The sequence below is a fragment of the Solanum lycopersicum genome, chromosome 1 (assembly GCF_036512215.1).
Source record: "Solanum lycopersicum chromosome 1, SLM_r2.1".
NCBI lineage: Eukaryota > Viridiplantae > Streptophyta > Magnoliopsida > Solanales > Solanaceae > Solanum > Solanum lycopersicum.
Window position 1 is genome coordinate 41,335,146 of NC_090800.1, and position 19,768 is coordinate 41,354,913.

Here is a 19,768-nt window from a genome sequence, read left to right on the forward strand (position 1 = left end):
ACCAGTATTTCCTGAACTTTGTCCTCCATATCCATTGAGTTGACTTGTGCCTGTACCATTTCTCATGTTTCCATTCCCATTTCCATAACCTGGTTTCTTCCTTTGTTTCCAGTCACTTGGATAGCCAATCAACTTGTAGCAATTATCCTTTGTGTGACCAAGGAAATGACAATAATCACATTTCTTCCCTTTGTAGTGTTCCTTTCCAACTCCTTGATTCCTTTTAACACTCATCACCATTGAACTTGGTTTTTCAACTGCATTATCCATATAACTTGAGTGTTGAATCTCAACCTCTATAATCATAGCATAAGCTTGATTCATACATGGTGTAGTTCCTTTAAGTAGTATCTGTCTCCGAGCCTGATCATATGATTCATTTAGGCCACTTAGGAATTGAATCAATCTCATCTGCTCCAAATTATCATTATACTCCTTCGATTGAGAACAAGTACTACATGGATTACTCATTCCATAGTGTTTTCAACTTTCAGAAGTAATGAGATACAGTATCTGTACCTTGTGAGAGAGTGGTGATATCTCTATGCAATTGATAGATCCTTACTCTATTCACCTTGTCAAATCTTTCCTTTAGACCATTCCATACTGAGAAAGAATTTGTGGTATATACGATACCACTAAGGAGCTCTTCACTGACTGTGTTCATCAGCCAAGATAACATAATTGCATTGCAAGTTTCCCATTGCTCATGCAATTCATCTTTGTACAAAGCTCTAGTGCAGGCACCAGTTACAAAATCATACTTCCTCTTCCCTAGTAATGCAATCCTCATTGCTCTACTCCAAACTCCTTAATTTTCAGATCCAATTAGCTTGATTGGAATCAATACAACACTTGAATTATCAGAATTTCCAATGAATAATGGATCATTCTAATCTATCTTCATTCCCACCATGTCTGCAGATCTTAAGCTACAGATTCTCACCAATTGACATAGATTTAAACTCCACTAATTCTACAGATCACACTGCTCTGATACCATGAACAAAAACAGTAGGCTTCCAAGTTCTTCACTCCATTGAAGAACCTTGAGGAAGCTACAAGATGAAGAAGAGAAAGATGGAACTATTGTATTGATTTGCATTACCAAACATGGATGCTCTGCATTGCTTATATAGCAATCAGAAGTTGTAAAAAAGCAAAAAATCTACTAACTAACTAACTAATTCAGCACACTAAACGAGGTAACAAACTATTAATTTGAAATTACAACAATAGGCCTAACTAACTACTAACTAATTTTAACTACTAACTAACTTTATGAATAGTTAATTATTGCAACTAACTAACTAATCGTCAACTTCTTTTAACATTAAGACCACACCTAAGATGAACTGTTAAAACCAGCCTCGGAACAAACAGAGAGCGGAAGACAGGAGGATACTATCATGTAGCAATTGAAAAAGAGTTCAAGAATCTCTATACTCAAGATCAAGCAAGGAACTGAGGATAGTAAATTAATCGATTTTAGGATGCAGATAACCTATGACACAAGCTTTCATATCTTTGGAGAATGCTAAAGACCAGCCCCCAAGAACAGCCCCCACACGTAAGAAAATTCTCACTCAAATAGACCCTCAATTGGCGTTGTGAGCTAACAGGTATGTCAGTTGGCAAATCATACTAACAAACTTTACAAAATAGGTAGGCAAAGGTAACATTTCAGCAACAAAGGATAGACTATCACGATATAGAAGATAGAAACTCTAAAATGGATGTAACTACACATGATATTTTCATATCACTTTCTCGATATAGAAGGACATATGATTTTTGAATATATTTCATGTATGCTTAACAAATTTCAAAAACAATCTTAAAGACATTGAGCACGCTAAGCTGATGCCATTTACAAGCAAACCAAAAAGATAGGAGATAATTAGGAGCATACTGAGCCTTTTGCATCAGTTTTACTCTTTAAATCTTTACATTTGACGAAATAAATCTTGATCAATCGAATTAAGTACATGAACGAAAAATTGAACAGGGATTGGGAATAAGAAGAAAAAAAGCAAGACCAACCAATTAAATTCGAGTGAAGAAACTACACTAAAATATATGAAACAAAAAAAATAAAGCTGAGACTAACACTAGAGAGAAACTACCAGTTAATCTACACGTAACTTACCGTCCATCAAATAAATTTCAACAACAAATCATATTGGATTAAAAAAAACAAAGAAACTTGGTATGGAAACATGAGACGTCGGCATTAGGGAAAAGAAAATACAAGGCATACAAATGCATAAGAGCTTTTACATCAAATCCATGGAGAATTGGCAGCTAAACCCAAAATTTTGAACAAAATTTTAATCATCCCCTATCAAAACTGAAATTGAATAGCTAAAGGTTTGAACAACTCTATTTCGTAAGCTAAATTAATCCTACATAATAGCTTAAAGGAAAACAACACAACACTTCAATATTAAAATCTAAGTAACACCATAACTAAGAAATACTAAATTTAACTTGTCAGATAACAGAGGAATCTATTATTGATTTCAAAAAAGCAGAAAACTAAAAGTAGAGGAATAAGAATGTTACCTGGTTCTGGGCAGCGAACCGGACAACGAGTTTGGACAACGAGTTTGATGGAGGATGATTCCCACCACCTCTTCCAACTCGAACGAGCTCAAAATTTTAAACTACTGAGACGAGAATTCCAAAACCTTTTCCGAGATACTCTCTAGTCTCTAAAAGATCTCCCTCTTTTCCTTTTCAAACAGTAAATGAAGAGGGTTTATATAGAGGCTAAGAAATCTAAACATCACAGCCTAGAATCGATGTGGGACTGTGGTAAAATTCAAAAATCCTTGAGCGGATAAGGCTACACAGCTAGGAGGTGTACGATTCTAGTACTAATCCAACGGAAAAAGGATTTGGAACACTTGATTTATGAGAAGGAATATTAAGCAACACAATTTTGACACCTAACGATTGTACGAGTTCTTTGTACAAAAAGATAAAGGAGAAAGGAGAGGACGAACACGCGCTTCTCACTGGGTTCGGGTTCACACTGGTTAATCGAGTTTCGGTGGGTTTATCGTGGAATGAAGAAGAACGTAAAGGGGTCTTGGTGTTTTTCAGAAGAGGAGTGGGCTAGGTCTTTCTTAAAGAATTTGGGCGAAAAAATAAGGTTATCTCATGGTCCAAAATTGGAGTAACTAAAACCCATTATGATGGTTTCAAAGGGAACTGGTCCTTTGATTTATATTTCCATCAAATTCAAATTGATTTCACTTAATTCAAATTTGTAAAATGGGATGAGACAAATTATAAACTCAACTAACTACTCAATCTTTTTAACATTAACAAAACGAATAACTAGTTCGAAAAGAAAGATTAAGATCAATTTTAAAGGAAATAAGATGCGTACTTTATTAAAATTTTATTTTTTGGTAAAATAATTTTCTAAATATTTATTCAAAAATTGAAAATCATATAAATTTATATATTTTAAGTATATATAGATGTATTTTATAGAGAAAAAAAATAAAAAATTGCATGAAAAATGATTCCAAAAGTATCTCTGATTTTTCGAAATAATTATTTCAAATTGTTTTAAATTCAGAAATCTTGAAAAAATTAATTTGATAGTGGAGGGCCAAAATTAGGTATCAACAGTCGACTCACAAACGGTCTGTCGGCGGGGTACCGTCTGTGAGGGTTAAGTTTTCCTGTATGTTTTAATGTTGGTTCATTTAATTAATTAAGGGGTTTATGGGTTATTTAGGGATTAAAGGAAGATTAATTAACTAATTTAACCCCCCATATTAAGACCCCAACCCTCATTAATCTAAACACGACTCACCAAAATAAACTCTCTTCCTTTTCTCTTCTTTCTCTCTTTATTTGAAGTCACCCTTGAAGACAAGCTAGGGGAGGTTTTGGGGGCAGGATAGGGACGATTTCACCATCAAATCTTTATCAAACGTTAAGGTATGAGATCTAATTCACCTTTGAGACTCTTTCCTCAAAGGGTTCCTTCAAAATGAATTTCAAAAGTTAGATTTTCAAGTGGGTTTCACTCAATTACAAATTTGATGTTATGAACCGAGTTGTTTATGGTTTCGTTAGGATATAATGGATAGATTAACATGTAATTTAACTTGATGATAGTAATTTGTGATGATTTGACCTAAATTGAAAAGCATGATCCTTAACTCTTAACCCTAGGTTGATCTTGATGTATATTGGGTTGTAATTGATTCAATTGTCTTGATTATGGATTAAATCACTATTAGATGATGATTTTGCACCAATCGTTAACAAATTAGAATGAATTGTTGTCTTTCATGCTAATCTTGAGAAGTGATCTAATTTATGGAAATTGGCCTAAGTAATCTTGTTTTAAGCATTTATTTGGCATTGAATTATGGTGTAGTGACTCTTCTAGTGTTGTTATCATGTTGATTACTGAATTATGATGTTGAACATCTAAATTGGATTGAATTTAGATTTTGTGATAAGGCCTAATGATGAACCATGAACGAGACTTCGTAAATCTTAGAATCTCTATCTTTACTTCCAATTGTGATTAATTGTGGTTAAGTCATGATGTTATATTGGAGTATGCCTTATATTAGGATGATAGGGTGGTATGATGTTGAATTGAAATGTCTTGACTATGTTGTGAGGTTGATTAAAGTGTACGTGATATAAGGATGGTGATAACTATCAATGTGTCTTTATATGCTAATAAGTTAACCTCACTTATATGAATTGTGATGAAAGGACTATACTCATGCAATTATTATTGAGCTATTGATGATGATGATTATACAAGGGGTATGAATTGTGATGAAAGGACTATACTCATGCAATTCTTATTAAGCTATTGATGATGATTATTATACAAGGGGTAGACCCTATGACCTAAATTAAGCTATGATTGATAATTAAAGGCTTAAATACATTTCAATAAAGGGACTTAGCTTAGCACTGAGTGAACTTGACAATGGAAGGTGATGACTTCCTAAAGAGGAAGATTCGCCCTATAGTTCTATATGAGATGTTGACTTTCCAAAGAGGAATGCTCATCCAATGGATTCCCATGAGATGAGGCCCCAATTACCAAGTGGTATCAAGAGGGAATATATTATCTCTTAGTTCTTGAATTATGTTGCGTCCATAGGGAGACTAGCTAGTGGATCCACCTAGAAAGCTATGTTTATGTTTGATTTTACTTTGTCCGGTAGACCACCTTCCATCGGTGTAAAGTTTTATAACACCGGATTCCATACTTAGCTCTTGCGGTCCATGATGGTTAAGGCAAGTCTTCTCTAAATTAAAATAAAGTAATGAGGTACAAATTAACTAAGGTGACTTGAAAGGTTTAACTTAACCTAGGTAGGGATATGGGACTCTACTTATGTCTTGCATAGTTGACCTTGATGGAAGCTTTAGGTAGTTGATATTATGTATGTATATGATAGCGATGTATATGGTGATAACATGTTAATGCTACAATATAAATGATATTATATGGTGATGATTATCCTCTTGAACATGTAATTGGGTTGTACTATTAAAGTATGATGTTAGTGTCCTTAAATGTTATGTTATGTGAAGTTGGACATTGGTTATGGTTTCTTGTTGAGGTTACTTGATTGAGTAAGGTTATGGGGTTTTGCTTGGTCATTGCACTAGTTGACTCGATGAGGATTCATGAGTAGTTGTCTTGCTTATTATGATATGATTAACTCTTATTCATACTTGTGATGTTATTCCTTGATGGTAGGGTTGTAGTAAATCATGGTACAAGTATGTTGGGATACATATTACTTGTTTAAGATAGTAAGCATGTTTGGTTAATTGGTATGACTTGCTTGATTATGCGTGAGACTTTTAAAAGGGTAAAATGACACATTTTGATTATATGTGCATATGGTCTCGTACGTAGTACATGTGGAGTACTAACTCAATTTTCTTTTCTTTTTCCAAATATTTTAGGTTTCGATCATTGAAGGCTCATTTGGGACGACTTGAAGAAGGTCTGGATATTCTCTATATCTTGCCTATGAAGTTTCTTTGATTTTCTAAGACTTTTATGTTCATTCCACTTTCATTGTGTACGACTTGTATAAGCCTATATGTGGCTTATTTTCCTTTGATGTAGGGTTAGATAGTATGAGATGAGACAATCTTTGAGACTATTTGCTATTTTAAATATATGTATGTGCAATAAAAGTAGAAGGCTATGTAACCTTCTTATACGAAGGGTCTATGTATACTCGATACATATATATTATGTGTATGTAGAGGTCTATGTAAGACTCCAAGTAGATGAAATAAAAGTTTTAAATTTTTCCGCATTTTCAACCTATGAATGTAACATGAGACTAAGGGGCTAGTCTTAGTCCTCAAAGAGGACGACGACGCCTATTACGTTTCGGGGGTAACACAGATGTGACAGTAATTACGGGCATAGATTGGGGATACTTATGTATTTTTCCTTTTAACATTCATATTTAGTATTTTTAAAAAAAATAAGTAATCTAAGTTTGACCAGGTTCATTGTTTTTAAATGATGTCTTACATTTCCCTTTAGGATAAATTAGAGCCCTTACCTAGAATCTCGTAAGGTTAAGTAGATCTTAATATAGAGTTAATTCAGTATACTTTTAGCAAATGCATAATACACAAATATACCATATAACTTGACATCATTTTATATTTATACCCTTAAACTATGAGTGTGTATGTAGGCACTTAAACTTGCATAAAGTTGAACAAGAAGACACATGAGTCATATGTGACATAATACACATAAGACACCACATAGGACGCAAATTACCATGTAGAATGTCAGGTAACACATGTGTGTCTTTTTGTTCAATTTTATATAAGTTTGAGTGTCTCCTTGTGCATACTCAAAGTTGGAGGGAATAAATGTAAAATGAGGTGAAGCTAAAGGGCATATCTACGTATTATGCCTTTAGCAAAATATGTGTCCTAGTCGTTTAAAATATATGCGGTGGTGACTTTTTAAAAAAAAATATAAAAATCACCAACATTGTACATCGAGTTAAAATAGGATATAATAGTATCCTTAAGGAATTATTAATTTGTTTAAAATTTTAATAAGACATAATACATAAATTTATTTTTTAACTTGGTTTCGAATCACAATTATGCCCTTCAACTTTAGGTACGCACAAGTAAGCACTTAAACTTGTATAAAGTTGAAATAATAGAAACACACGTCCTACATGTCATCCTACGTGTATCTTTTTGTCCTATGTGATGTCTTACATATATTGTGTCATGTAGGACTCATGTGTTTATTTATTTAAAAATTGGATAGTTAAAGTGTCTGTTTGTGCATTATAAAAGTTGGAGGTCAAAGTTAAAATTTAAAGCCAAGTTTAGAGTCCAATATATATATTATGCCTTTTAATAAATCATCAAACTACTCTATATATCTATGTAAAAACTAAAATTCATCTCCTACGAAATTTAATCCACAAAACTTCATGTGAAATTGATCAAATATTTATAAAATAACCCAAATCTTTATTGAATTATTTTAAATTAAGGGAAATGCACAAGTACCCCAACCTATGCTCGAAATCTCAGAGACACATGCACTTATACTAGACTAAAGTCCTATCATGTAACGACCTGTTTAGTCGTTTTGAGCAACAAACTTCAATTCTGGAAAAACAGGCTGAGGCGACGGACCAAACGACGATCCGTCATGGGCACGACGGACCGTCACAGGGTCTCGTTTCAAAACACTTAGAAAATCTGAAATTGGGTACTAAAAATCGACTCTCTAAACTTTGTGACGGAATGGCAGGACGGACCGTCACAGACCCTTGGTGGAAATTTGGGTCTCTGAACTCTGCGACGACCTGCAGGACGGACCGTCGCAGGCACGACGGCCCGTCATAGGTTGCGCAAATCCCAGGCAGAATCGGATTTCCTTACACGTTTTAAGAGACGTTTTTGGACTATTCCTTCCTTAATTATAGATTTTGTGGGTTTATATTAATAACTCAAATTCTTGGGGGTTAAAAGAGGTAACCCTAAGTTAATTAGTGGGGTATTATTACCATCTTTTATTCTTAATTATATACTAATTAGGGTAAAAGAAAGAGGGTTTGAATAAGAAAATAGAAAGAACAAGAAGGGAGAGAGAGAAACGATCGAGAAGAAGAGGAAAACACCAAGCTTTGAGGATTAACTTGCTTGATTTCAATTCTTCGGTGGAGGTAGGTTATGGTTTTCATGCTTCATAAGTAAACTCTTAATAGTGAATGATATGTATTGGTAGTATTGTAAACCCTACTATATGCTTAATGGTATGTTTGCATGAATATGATGATGTGATTGTGATAAGATAAGCATGATGAAAATATTGAATCCCAAATCTTGAAAAGAAACTTTAATATACATTATTAATGATGATGCCTTGGTATAGAAGAAGGCTTGATGAATTAAAGTAATGGGATTGATGATGCCTTGGAATAGAGAAGGCTTGATGATTTACAGAATGATATTAGTGGATCGGAGTGTCACGTTCCGACACATAGTATTAGTGGGTCGGAGTGTCACGTTCCGATACATAGTATTAGTGGATCGGAGTGTCACGTTCCGACACATGTAGGGGATCGGAGTGTCATGTTCCGACACATGTAGGGGATCGGAGTGTCACGTTCCGACACATGTAGGGGATCGGAGTGTCACGTTCCGACACATAGAATTAGGGGATCGGAGTGTCACGTTCCGACACATAGAATTAGGGGATCGGAGTGTCACGTACCGACACATAGTAGTAGGGGATCGGAGTGTCACGTACCGACACAAGAAGAGGAAAGATAATGAATCTTGAAAGATGATAATATACTCAACTTAATATACTTAATTCCCAAATGAGTATGGTGTTGAGGCTTGAGCCCTCATGGATGAACTTGATGGTACTTATTGATGATTATAATACTTGTTGTTGCTACATGTTGAGTTTTATAGTTGATTTACGATAATATTGATATATACTGTCCCCTATTTTGAGTTGGCCGATGATATCTACTCAGTACTCGTGTTTTGTACTGATCCCTACTTTTATGTTTTTCTTCTTGTTATTTGTGGAGTGCAGCAAACGTGCCGTCATCTTCGACTCAACAGTAACTCAAGCCAGTCTTCGTCACACCGGATCTTCAGGGTGAGCTAACGCTTCTAGCTTGGACTGGATCTTCTCCTTGATGTCTTGATGCCTTGAACTTCCGACATGGACTAGCTTCTTATGTATTTTTAGCTTCTTAGAAACTCTTAGAATTAGTAGTTTAAAGTAGATGTTCTTGTGATGATGACTTCCAGGTTTTGGGAATAATAGATGTTGAATATTGATAGTTATTGAATTGGTTTTTATTAATGAGTTTAAGTCTTCCGCATTACTTTCTGTTTATATTATATTGAAATGTTAAGGTTTAGATTGGTTGGTTCGCTCACATAGGAGGGTAAGTGTGGGTGCCAGTCGCAACCCGGTTTGGGTCGTGACATATCATCCCTTGACCTTATTTTATAAAAAAATTTCTACCCCCTTTTCTGCCTACGTGACACTATCTTGTGGGCTCAGCGCGTGTTGAATTTTTTTTTTCAAGCTAGTATCACGTATGCCAAAAAGGGGTAGAAAATTATTTATAAAATAAGTTCAGGGGGTAATAGGACCTTAATCTAGTATAAGTATGTTTTTAAAATTTCGCGCATAGTTTGAAAGTTACTTATGCATTTTCCCTTTAAATTATAACCACAACTTAAAAATGATATCCCCAACAAATTATTAGTTTCTCAAAATTTTCAACAAATAAAAAAACTTATTGATTAGCTTTCAAGTTTTTCAAAATCTTATAATGGTCTTAAATTTTTCACTTTAATTCACCTAACAACTTTTAAATATAAGATGATATTTTAGCCACAACTTCAAAATGATATACAACAAATTCTTAATTTATCAAAAATTTCAACAAATTACAAAACCTATTGATGAGCTTTCAAGCTTTTAAAAATCTTAATAATGAAGTTTTGAAATTTTCACTTTAATTCACCTAAAAATATATAAAACTAGATGATAAACATAAATGTTTTTTTCTAAAAAGAAATTTATGATTGTGGTGTTTCGGCCAATTTTCTTGCATCTTAACTATATTCACGAAATATATGTCACCTCTCACTAATAACATATACTAGATAATTATATCCACCAAAGTTAGAATAGATTACAAGAATTAACTCGTGTTTTAATCTCCAATGAAATTTGAACCTGAAACATCATGACTCTCAATCACTCCATTAACCACTAGAACACACCATTATTGCGATAAACATAAATGTCTTAATTCAAGTAATACACAGATGCGTACTCAAAAAATTAAATGAGAAAATATAAAGACTAAGATAAGAATAACAATAAAAGTATATTCAAGTTGAGACCAAAAAAAGAAGAAGAAAAGATCAAACAATTCAAAATCAATACTAAAGGTGGGCATAGTACAAATATCGGATCATATCGAATTTGAATTTTTAATACTATGATTTTGATATTGTTATTTGGTATAGATTTCAATTTTCTTTATTTATTTTTGATAATATTGTATTCGATATTTATACTTTTTTTATTGAAATATCAAATAGCTTATCAAATATTACATAAACAATTAACATCTTATTATTATAGTATTAGCACTTACAAAGTTAATTGCTTAGAGACTGAAACTTAAATTACTCTATTTTGATTTGATATGTCGTTGATTTTTGTAGTTAATTAACAAAAAGAATTGATTGTATTTTTTTTTTTAAAAAAGGTTTGTATGTGTAAGGTATTAAAATGATATAATTGAGATGTCTCTTCTAAAGTTTGAAGTCATAATTCAGTAGTATAATAAGTTGAAGTCGAACAAATTAGGTGTGTGTTTCATTAGGTCCGATTTATTGATTTTCCGTATAAAATAGACTAAACTAATAACAAAACCAACAACTTATTTCTTTATCTGTTTTTGGTTTATCGATTATTAGTCCTTAAAGATTTGATTTTCGGTTTAACTAACAAAAAAATACTCATAAGATAAATATATGACTTCTCCAATAATTTACCGCGATAAAACGATAATTTAACTAAATAATGCTCATAAAATAGAAACAATATAGTAACTACATGAAAAAAATTATACAAGTGCAACACAAATTAAAAAACTATGACAAAAAAGTGAATTGAATGCTAAAGGACAAAGGTAGTAACCAATAAGGTAATGATAGTAATATTTAATATTTATGTATGGGCAAAGTAATAAATTACTTACTAGAGTCTTAATTGTTTATGGTTTATGGCTGATTCATAACCCAATATTAAAAAATCAAAATTAAACCGACAACTTTTTCTTATAATACCATCAAGAAATCATCAATCGAATAACCAAATAACATTTTTTTGGTTTGATTTATTGGTTGATTCAACTTTGTAACGCCCCTAAAACAAACTATAAGCACCAAATCATCATACCTTAAAATATCAAATCGTAACAAATATAGACTATGACCAAATGCACAAATACCTCCCTAGACTATGACCAAAGTCCAGAGATATACCTTAACTAAATTGAGGTCTTATTACCCCCCTGAACTTATTTTCTTTTTGTAATTTTATATACCTTTTGTCTTATCTGACACACTCCGTGACTCCATGCAATTAAGACGCGTGAGAGATATTTGAATGTCACGTTAACCAAAAAGGTACACAAAATTACAAAAAAAAATAGTTTAGGAGGGTAATAGGACCTTACAATAGTTAAGGTCTAGAATTTTTGTCATAATCTATTTAGAGGGGTGCTTGTGCATTTTTCCTATAATGATACTTTTTCCTCCTCATTTATATGGTTACTTAGCAAAGGGGTTAATGCAACTGCAATGAAATTGCGAGAATGTCCACAAAACAAAATCAGAAGAGTAGACTGATCAGAATCAACATTTAAGGTGAACGTAGTATGATGGATATTCTATTATATCGTAAATTGAAATTTTTAATAATATAATTTCAATATTATGATATTTAGTATACATTTCAATTTTTTAATTTATTTTTGATACAATATTTAATATTTACACATTTTAATTCAAATACCAAATATCATACCAAGGTACTATACATAAAATTCACAAGTTATTTTTATAATATTAGTAAATACAAATTTAAGTGTTTATACATTAAAACTTAAATTACTTTTTATTTTATTTATTGAAATGCCATTATTTTTTATAATTGATTAACAAAAGGATTTGATTGTACTTTCTTTTGAACATTTCTGTATGTGTAAGGTGTTAAATGATATAATTGAGATACTTCTTTCAAAGTTTGAATTCATAATTCTCTTTTATATCAGTATTTATCAGTCACAGTCAAACAAATTAGGGTTGTGCATCAGTCAATTCAAATAGATTTTATGTATTATCAGTTTTCAATTTTAAAATAGGAAAATGCATAAGTACTCTCAACCTATGCCCGAAATCACAAAGACACACTTATACTATACTAAAGTCCTATTACTCCCTTGAACTTTTTTTATAATAATTCTCTACCCCTTTTCGATCGACGTGACACTAGCTTGAAAAAAATATCAACATGTGTTGGGCACACAAGATAGTGCCACATAGGGCGAAAAGGGGTAGAAAATTATTTACAAAATAAGTTCAGTGGGTAATAGGACCTTAGTATAGTATAAGTGTGTCTTTGAGATTTCGGGCATTAGTTGGGGGTACGTGTACATTTCTCCTTTAAAATATGTTAAACTAATAACCAAATCAATAAAAAAAATTGATTTTTGGTCTATCGATTATTGGCCTCGAAAGTTCAATTTTTGGTTTAGCCAATAAGAAAATACTCATAAAACTGTAAGTTTTGGATCATGGGTCGCCCATGTAGACCGACCCAACCCGATCCGATTTGTTTTATGTCGTATCCAATTAATTAATTTGGATAAATCCTTTTAAAGGATAAGACAGAACAATTACTATGTAACTGTCCAACCTCTCCTTAAAAGACTCCAAGTGGGAGTAACTTGAAAGTACGTGAAACGTGAAAAAGTTGAGAGGAAAACATGTAAAACAGAAAACCAAAAACAAGCGATCAGTTAAGAAACAGAGAAGTGAGTTTCTCAGACGAATCAATCAACACACAAAGCATACTTTAGTTTGTAAATAAAGATGTTTGGTTCCTAGTGATTCAAAGAGGGACTTGAGTGCAATTCTGTCAAAGTACAAAATCAACGATTTCTACTGCATATTACAAGGTACACATCTCAATGTTGATTTGCCTTATAATTCCTCAAAAATAAATATGACTTCTCCAATAATTTACACACAATAGAATAAAATCATAAATTTATATATTGCTTATAAAATAGAAACAATATAATAACTAATATGAAATAAACTATACAAGTGTAACACAAATAAAAAAAAAAAGAAGCTAGGCCAGTAATGTGAATTAAAGACAAAGTGTCTTTTTTAACATTGTTGAGAGGCCAAAAACACTTATCTTGAGATTAGTATTTTTTTCAAAAAAATTAAGGCATTTGACAAATCATTAGAACTGTTTTTAAGTGGAAGCAGAATCAGACAACTTTATATACACATTAAATAGGTAATGAATGTTCGAGATCAAATTCAACCTCAGGCGATTTTGTTGACGAATCAAACCACTGCGGATGAGTAAATCAATTTTAGATCAATTTGTAACACCATTTTGAGAAATCTCTCTCTCTTTTCCATTCTCTCTCTCTAAAATTTTCTTGATTAAGTTAAATTTGAGTTTTTGACTTTGATTCTTCATAGGTTTTAGGAAAAGATGTTTAAAAAATGTAGAAGAAATTATTTTTTGTCAGTTACTTCTAACAAGTTTGTATATATTTTTTAAATATACAGTTACTTCACTTTGATTTTGTTTTTTTCGAGTCCATAACTTTAAAATAATTAAGCAATAGTTATTTTTTTTAAAAATAAATTTAATTTGTTAAATATGTTCTAAATAAGCCTATTGAAAACTATACATTCATAAAATTCATTAGTTGTTGATAATTTTTATCCAAAGATTTATTAATAAAGCTTTCACAATGATAATAGTGAAAAAAGATATAGTTATATAGCTACAATAAGAAGAAAGAAAGAGAAAAAAAAAGAGAAAAAAGGAAATTAAATAAAATAGGCAACTTTCTATGTCCAGTTAACACTTGTGAAGTTACTTATTTCATTTTAAAGTAGTTTGAAGGTAATAGTATTTTAATGGAGTATAGATATATGTAGAAAATTTGATAATAGGCTAGGTGGTTATTGACCATTTCGAATTTTGTACACTTCTAAAACGAATTATAATTCGCAAAATACGTGAAATCATAATAAATTAATTAGTATATAATATATTTTTTTTTAAAAAATAATGAAGCTGAATTATCAAAATATCGTAACCAACATAGTGAGTAGTGGAGTATTATTTTTGAGGTAAAATTTATTCACATCTAGTGTATACATTAAGTCAATACATACCTTTTATGTGTTTAAATTCATAGCTGACTTTATACTTAATCATAATTCATTAACATGTTTTCTATTTTATTAAATTATATAATAATAAAAATTACATTAATTTGATGTAAATAATGGTCGAAAATAATTTTATTTTAATTTTCGTGTCTTAATTTCTTTGGTTTCTTAGTGAAGGGGTTAATGCAATTGCAAGGAAAGTGCAAAATTATACACACACCTAAAAGAATCAGAAAATAGACATTTTTGTCCTATTTTAAAAAAGCTCTAAAGTATTGACCACTAGAATAATGGCACATCAGCTGAAATGAGATGGCAGTAGTCAGATGTGCAAATATAGGAAAATTAAAGGGGCTTTAAGAGCAAATACGTGGTGCTATTTGAATCACAATCCTTTTTCAGAACAAAATCTTCTCTCTCTCAATCTCAAAACCCAGACCTAAACCCTTTTTTTACTTTTTCTTTCTCTCTCTCTATAGTTGTGTGGCGGCTGCAACTCTCTCGAACCCATCTCTTCTCTTCTAGGGTTTCTATCTCCTTCCTTAAACCCTCTTTATCTTCAGGGTTTTACAGCTTCTCCTGTTGAAGATCTAGCTCGGAATGGCTGCTGGTGCTCCTCCTGCTGATCGTATCCTTACTATATCTACTTTTATAGGGGTATTCATTGGTTTTCTTTGTTTTTTTCCTCTTCAAATCAAATCAACACAAGTTATCTGAGATTCATATATGTATGTCCGTGTTGATGTGGTAGCTTTTTCTTTTTCTTTTATCTGATTCTATTGGGCTTCTGTAGATCTGACCTTGCTGTTGGCTGCTTGATTTGTGTTTCTCTTTGTTTTTTAATCATGTAGAGCGATGTTTTTGTTTTTCTTACACATAATCTTGTTTTTTTTTGGCTTGATTCAATTGTTTTGTTGGTATATTCAACTTATATTTGTTGTTGGGCTAGCTGTTTGGTGATATACCACTCTTTTTTACTGACAGAAGGGATTTATTTTGGTTCAAATAGTTATGTGCTAATTTATTTAATTATTTGTAGTGGCGGAATTGAAGTGTTATAGGCTAATTTGTGTGAAAAGTCATGCTTTGTTCACTCCAAATTTCAGTGGTATCATTGGAATTTGTTTCTCTTTAGTTTTTATTCGCTTCGAAATTGTGGAGAATGTTTTTCTTTTACTGTTACACCGTAGAAGCTGCAGATTTGCTGCAGAATTTGTCACTGGATTCTCGGAATAAGACTCTTGAAATTGCAGATACAAAAAAGAAGGTAAGTTTTCTTTAATCCGTCTTAATGATTGATTTCATTCAATTGGTCCACAGTTCCTAATTGGAAATTTTGATTCTTTTTCAGCCTTCTGGGAACCCTACAGATGGGGCAAACGGTCAGCTTCAGTCGGCTGATCGGTCTGTGACACCTGTGTTGCCAGAATTCATGGATCCAAATTTGTGCTATGTTCCTAACAGTTATGCCTCAACAGCATACTATTATGGTATATGCTAATTTCAGCTTCACTTTGTGTCAGTGTTGGAACACCATATTAATTACTTTTGTTATGATTTTGTAAAAATAAAGTACTTCTATTTAGAATATGATAGTGTGCTTTTACTAACATATTTTTGTATCTGCTGTAGGATATGATGCTTCTGCTAACGAGTGGGAGGACTATGCACGATATACGAATCCGGATGGAGTTGAGATGCCTGTAAATTTTTCTGTTTGAACTCTTGCTAAAATATTTGATGTGTTAATCTTTTTTCCTGTATTGACATTTTGGTGTAACAAGATATTTTGTTGCTCTCCTGATTTGCTTCTTTCTAGATCAATCAGTTTTTTTTTTGTATGTTCGTGGTTTTGATTTAGTTGAAATGCAGGGAGTTTATGGAGACAACAGTTCACTTATCTATCATCATGCCTATGGTTATGCACCCTATAGTCCATATTCACCTGCTACTTCGCCTGTCCCTACTGTGGGGCATGATGGCCAACTTTATGGATCGCAACAATATCACTATCCGTATTTCCAGCCTCTCCCCCTGACCAGTACTTCAAACACTAGTTCAGCTGCCCTGCCAAAAGGTGAGATTGCCACTTCTGCAGCAGCTGCTGACCAAACATCATTATCTGTGGATTCTGCTAAAGGGAACTCAAATGTCATTGTGAATGGTGGTGTAAAGGGAAATACTGGGCATATGCCTGTGAGGCCTGCATTCCAGAATTCATCCTTAAATGCTAATGGCTCTTATGGACCTGGCACATTGCCAGGAGGAGCTGCTTCAGGTTATCAGGACCCTAGACTGGGTTTTGATGGTGTTCGTTCTCCTATTCCATGGATTGATGGGTCAATGTTCACTGATGGGCAAGCTAGGCCAGTGGTGAACAATTCTTTTACGCCATCATTTTCAAATGGCTATGCTGCTCCATCAACAAAGAATCAGAATGTTCATCCACATGTAATGGTATGTTATTCGAGAGTATTGATGTGCTCTTTTTCTTCCTACATTTGCACTCTCCTTTAGAAACTTGTAGTAGTTACTCCAGTATACGTGTTTAAGGCTAGAAAAGATACTGACTCTACTGTTCTATTGTAGGGCATGCACCACCCAAGGTCTTCATCTAGTGTGAACACAACTAATGGGTATATGAATAGGATGTATCCCAACAAATATTATGGGCAGTTTGGGAACTCATTCAATTCTGGCATGGGGTTTGGGCCTAACCGGTATGATACTCGCGCTACAGGTCGTGGTGGGTGGATGACAGTTGATAACAGGTCTAAACCCAGGGGTAGAGGAAATAGTTTCTATGGCTATGGCAATGAAAACATGGATGGTTTAAATGAGCTCAACAGGGGACCGAGAGGTAAAGGATCCAAGAATCAGAAGAGTTCTACACCAGTTGCTCTGGCAGTCAAGGGGCAGAACATCCCTCTTGCTGTAACCAAAGATGCCGAGGAAGATAAACCAAGCCTGATGCCTGACAGAGAACAATACAACCATCCAGATTTTCCAGTGACATATGCTGATGCCAAGTTCTTTATCATCAAGTCTTACAGTGAAGACGATGTGCACAAAAGCATCAAATATAATGTGTGGGCTAGCACACCAAATGGCAACAAGAAGCTTGATGCTGCTTACCAAGAGGCTCAACAAAATTCTGGAGGCTGCCCAGTTTTTCTTTTCTTCTCGGTGAGCTTTGTTCGATACATTGCTCTTAGTCTTTTTTGTTAATTCTGGTCATACATAAAAAAATACATGTAATCTTTTTTTTTTTTTTGATTCACATCCTCATGACTGCTTATTTTTTTGTCTTTTTATCCAGGTAAATACAAGTGGGCAGTTTGTTGGTGTTGCAGAGATGGTAGGGCCAGTTGATTTCAACAAGAATGTGGAGTATTGGCAGCAAGACAAGTGGGTCGGCTGTTTTCCTGTCAAGTGGCACATTGTGAAGGATGTACCCAATAGCTTGTTGAAACACATTACACTGGAAAACAACGAGAACAAGCCTGTTACGAACAGCAGAGATACTCAGGAGGTATGCCACTGTTTTTTAATATTGTGCGAAAGAAGGGTAGTGTTTTTGGGCGTGGTGTATAGTCTGTCCTTGTTAACTTGACTGTTGCAAACAGTTTACCAGCTGTTTCTCTGTTTGCTACAGGTTAAAGTGGAGCAGGGTCTGCAAGTGCTCAAGATATTTAAGGATCATATTAGCAAACAGTGTATCCTTGATGATTTTGAGTTCTATGAGGATCGTCAGAAGAGAATTCAGGATAAGAAGGCCAAGCAACAGCTATTCCAGAAACAGGTAAACTGTTTGCTATCATGTGAATTTGAAAAAGAATATGATGGGGTGCTTTCATTTCGGCATTTAGCAGTACTCAATGTCTTCATAATTTGGATCTCTTTTTGACTGTAAAATATGGGTTTTTTCTTTGGTTCACAGTCTCAGGTATGGGAAGGTAAAGCTACTACTGAAGAGAAGAACAGAGATCATTCAAAGGTTGATCTCAAGCCACAAAAACCTACAGAAGTTTCAGCTTGTTTGAACAAAGAAAATTTACCGGCTGCTGCCCAGACTAGCACTGTGGAAGTCAAGCTTACCGAAATTGTACCAGTTACAAAAACTGGAGATGATGTGAAGGATGTTAAACCGGTCACTGTATCAGAAAAGAAACCTGTAGCAAATGGGGCTTCTAATGGATGCTAACTTCAGCTAATGAAGGGTGGTCTGTGGTTAAGAGGTCCTAGATTGGAGCTTTATGACAAGATGATATGCACATGAGTGGTGCTTGGTTAGATCTCATAACCATTGCTGCCCTTATTATCCGAGCAGCATTTGGAGTTGGTTGTTGCTGGAAATAAGTTCTAAGAGAAAATTCAATAGTTGGCAGGAAGTCTAGAGGCATCTGTTTCTAGAAGAGTTGAGAAAGTATGGAAGCCCCATTTCCCCTCATGGGACAGTTTCTTGGTATTTTTAGCTTTGATTAGTTTCAGACCTTGGTTTGGGTTTATGAATTTTTTTTGTTTCTTTTGTTTTTGTGGCTTATTTTAGGCAATTGCCTTTTTCCTTGTCGAGTTACATGGGTTTTAGATGAGGGTTTTTGTTATATTAGTCTATCTTATCAATCTGTTGTGTCAGTTCAGCATTGCTTTCCCCCCTTTAAACTACTGGTTAGAGCTAGAAACTAGGTCGGAGTGCATTGCGATATAGTTGAACTTTGAAGTTGTTAACGCTCGTTGGTTCTTTTTCTCTAAATTCATTTTTACTGAACAACTTCAGTCGCTTGTTAATTGTGTTTCGTGATTGTCCTGTTAGTAACTAGGATGTATGTATGTGTAAAGTTGTCATCCTAGAAGAAATAAGCTTCTGTGGCAAGTTCTAAAAATTTACTTGTTTTCTCCCCGAAGTGTTTATAGTTGATTTGTTTTTTGCAGGATTAACTTGTTTTTGCATTCTCTAAATAAAAACAATCAGTGCTATCAATAATTTGAAGTTTTTATATATTTCCTCCTACCGTACTCTAAGAGGGGGTCTTTTTACTGTAGTATGAAATTGAATACGAAATTATTCATTCAAAGTTCGAAGACTTATTTAGGTGTTTTCATTGAAAAAAGTAGTTTTCTACCAATTAATATTTAGTTATTTCTTCTTTCTCGAACAATTGTCCTATATAGTATATTTTTTTTCCTTCTCTTTTCACGGTTAGTTTTCAATTTC

General features: G+C 33.4%; 1 protein-coding gene across 1 annotated transcript; it reads left to right on the forward strand.

Moving 5' to 3' along the window:
- Window positions 1–14,806: 14,806 nt before the first annotated feature.
- Window positions 14,807–19,324, forward strand: LOC101253713 (YTH domain-containing protein ECT4). Its single transcript, XM_004228900.5, has 9 exons — window positions 14,807–15,181; window positions 15,744–15,820; window positions 15,905–16,043; window positions 16,186–16,256; window positions 16,426–17,010; window positions 17,143–17,739; window positions 17,873–18,085; window positions 18,209–18,355; window positions 18,494–19,324. Exons 1-9 carry the CDS (start codon window positions 15,154–15,156, stop codon window positions 18,755–18,757), a joined length of 2,121 nt encoding a protein of 706 aa, XP_004228948.1. The 5' UTR covers window positions 14,807–15,153; the 3' UTR covers window positions 18,758–19,324.
- Window positions 19,325–19,768: the final 444 nt, after the last annotated feature.

Coding starts and splice junctions, on each gene's coding strand:
- LOC101253713 (XM_004228900.5), top strand. CDS start 15,154: ATGGCTGCTGGTGCTCCTCCTGCTGATC. Junction 15,821..15,904: donor TTGCAGATACAAAAAAGAAG/GTAAGTTTTCTT, acceptor ATTCTTTTTCAG/CCTTCTGGGAACCCTACAGA. Junction 18,356..18,493: donor AACAGCTATTCCAGAAACAG/GTAAACTGTTTG, acceptor TTTGGTTCACAG/TCTCAGGTATGGGAAGGTAA.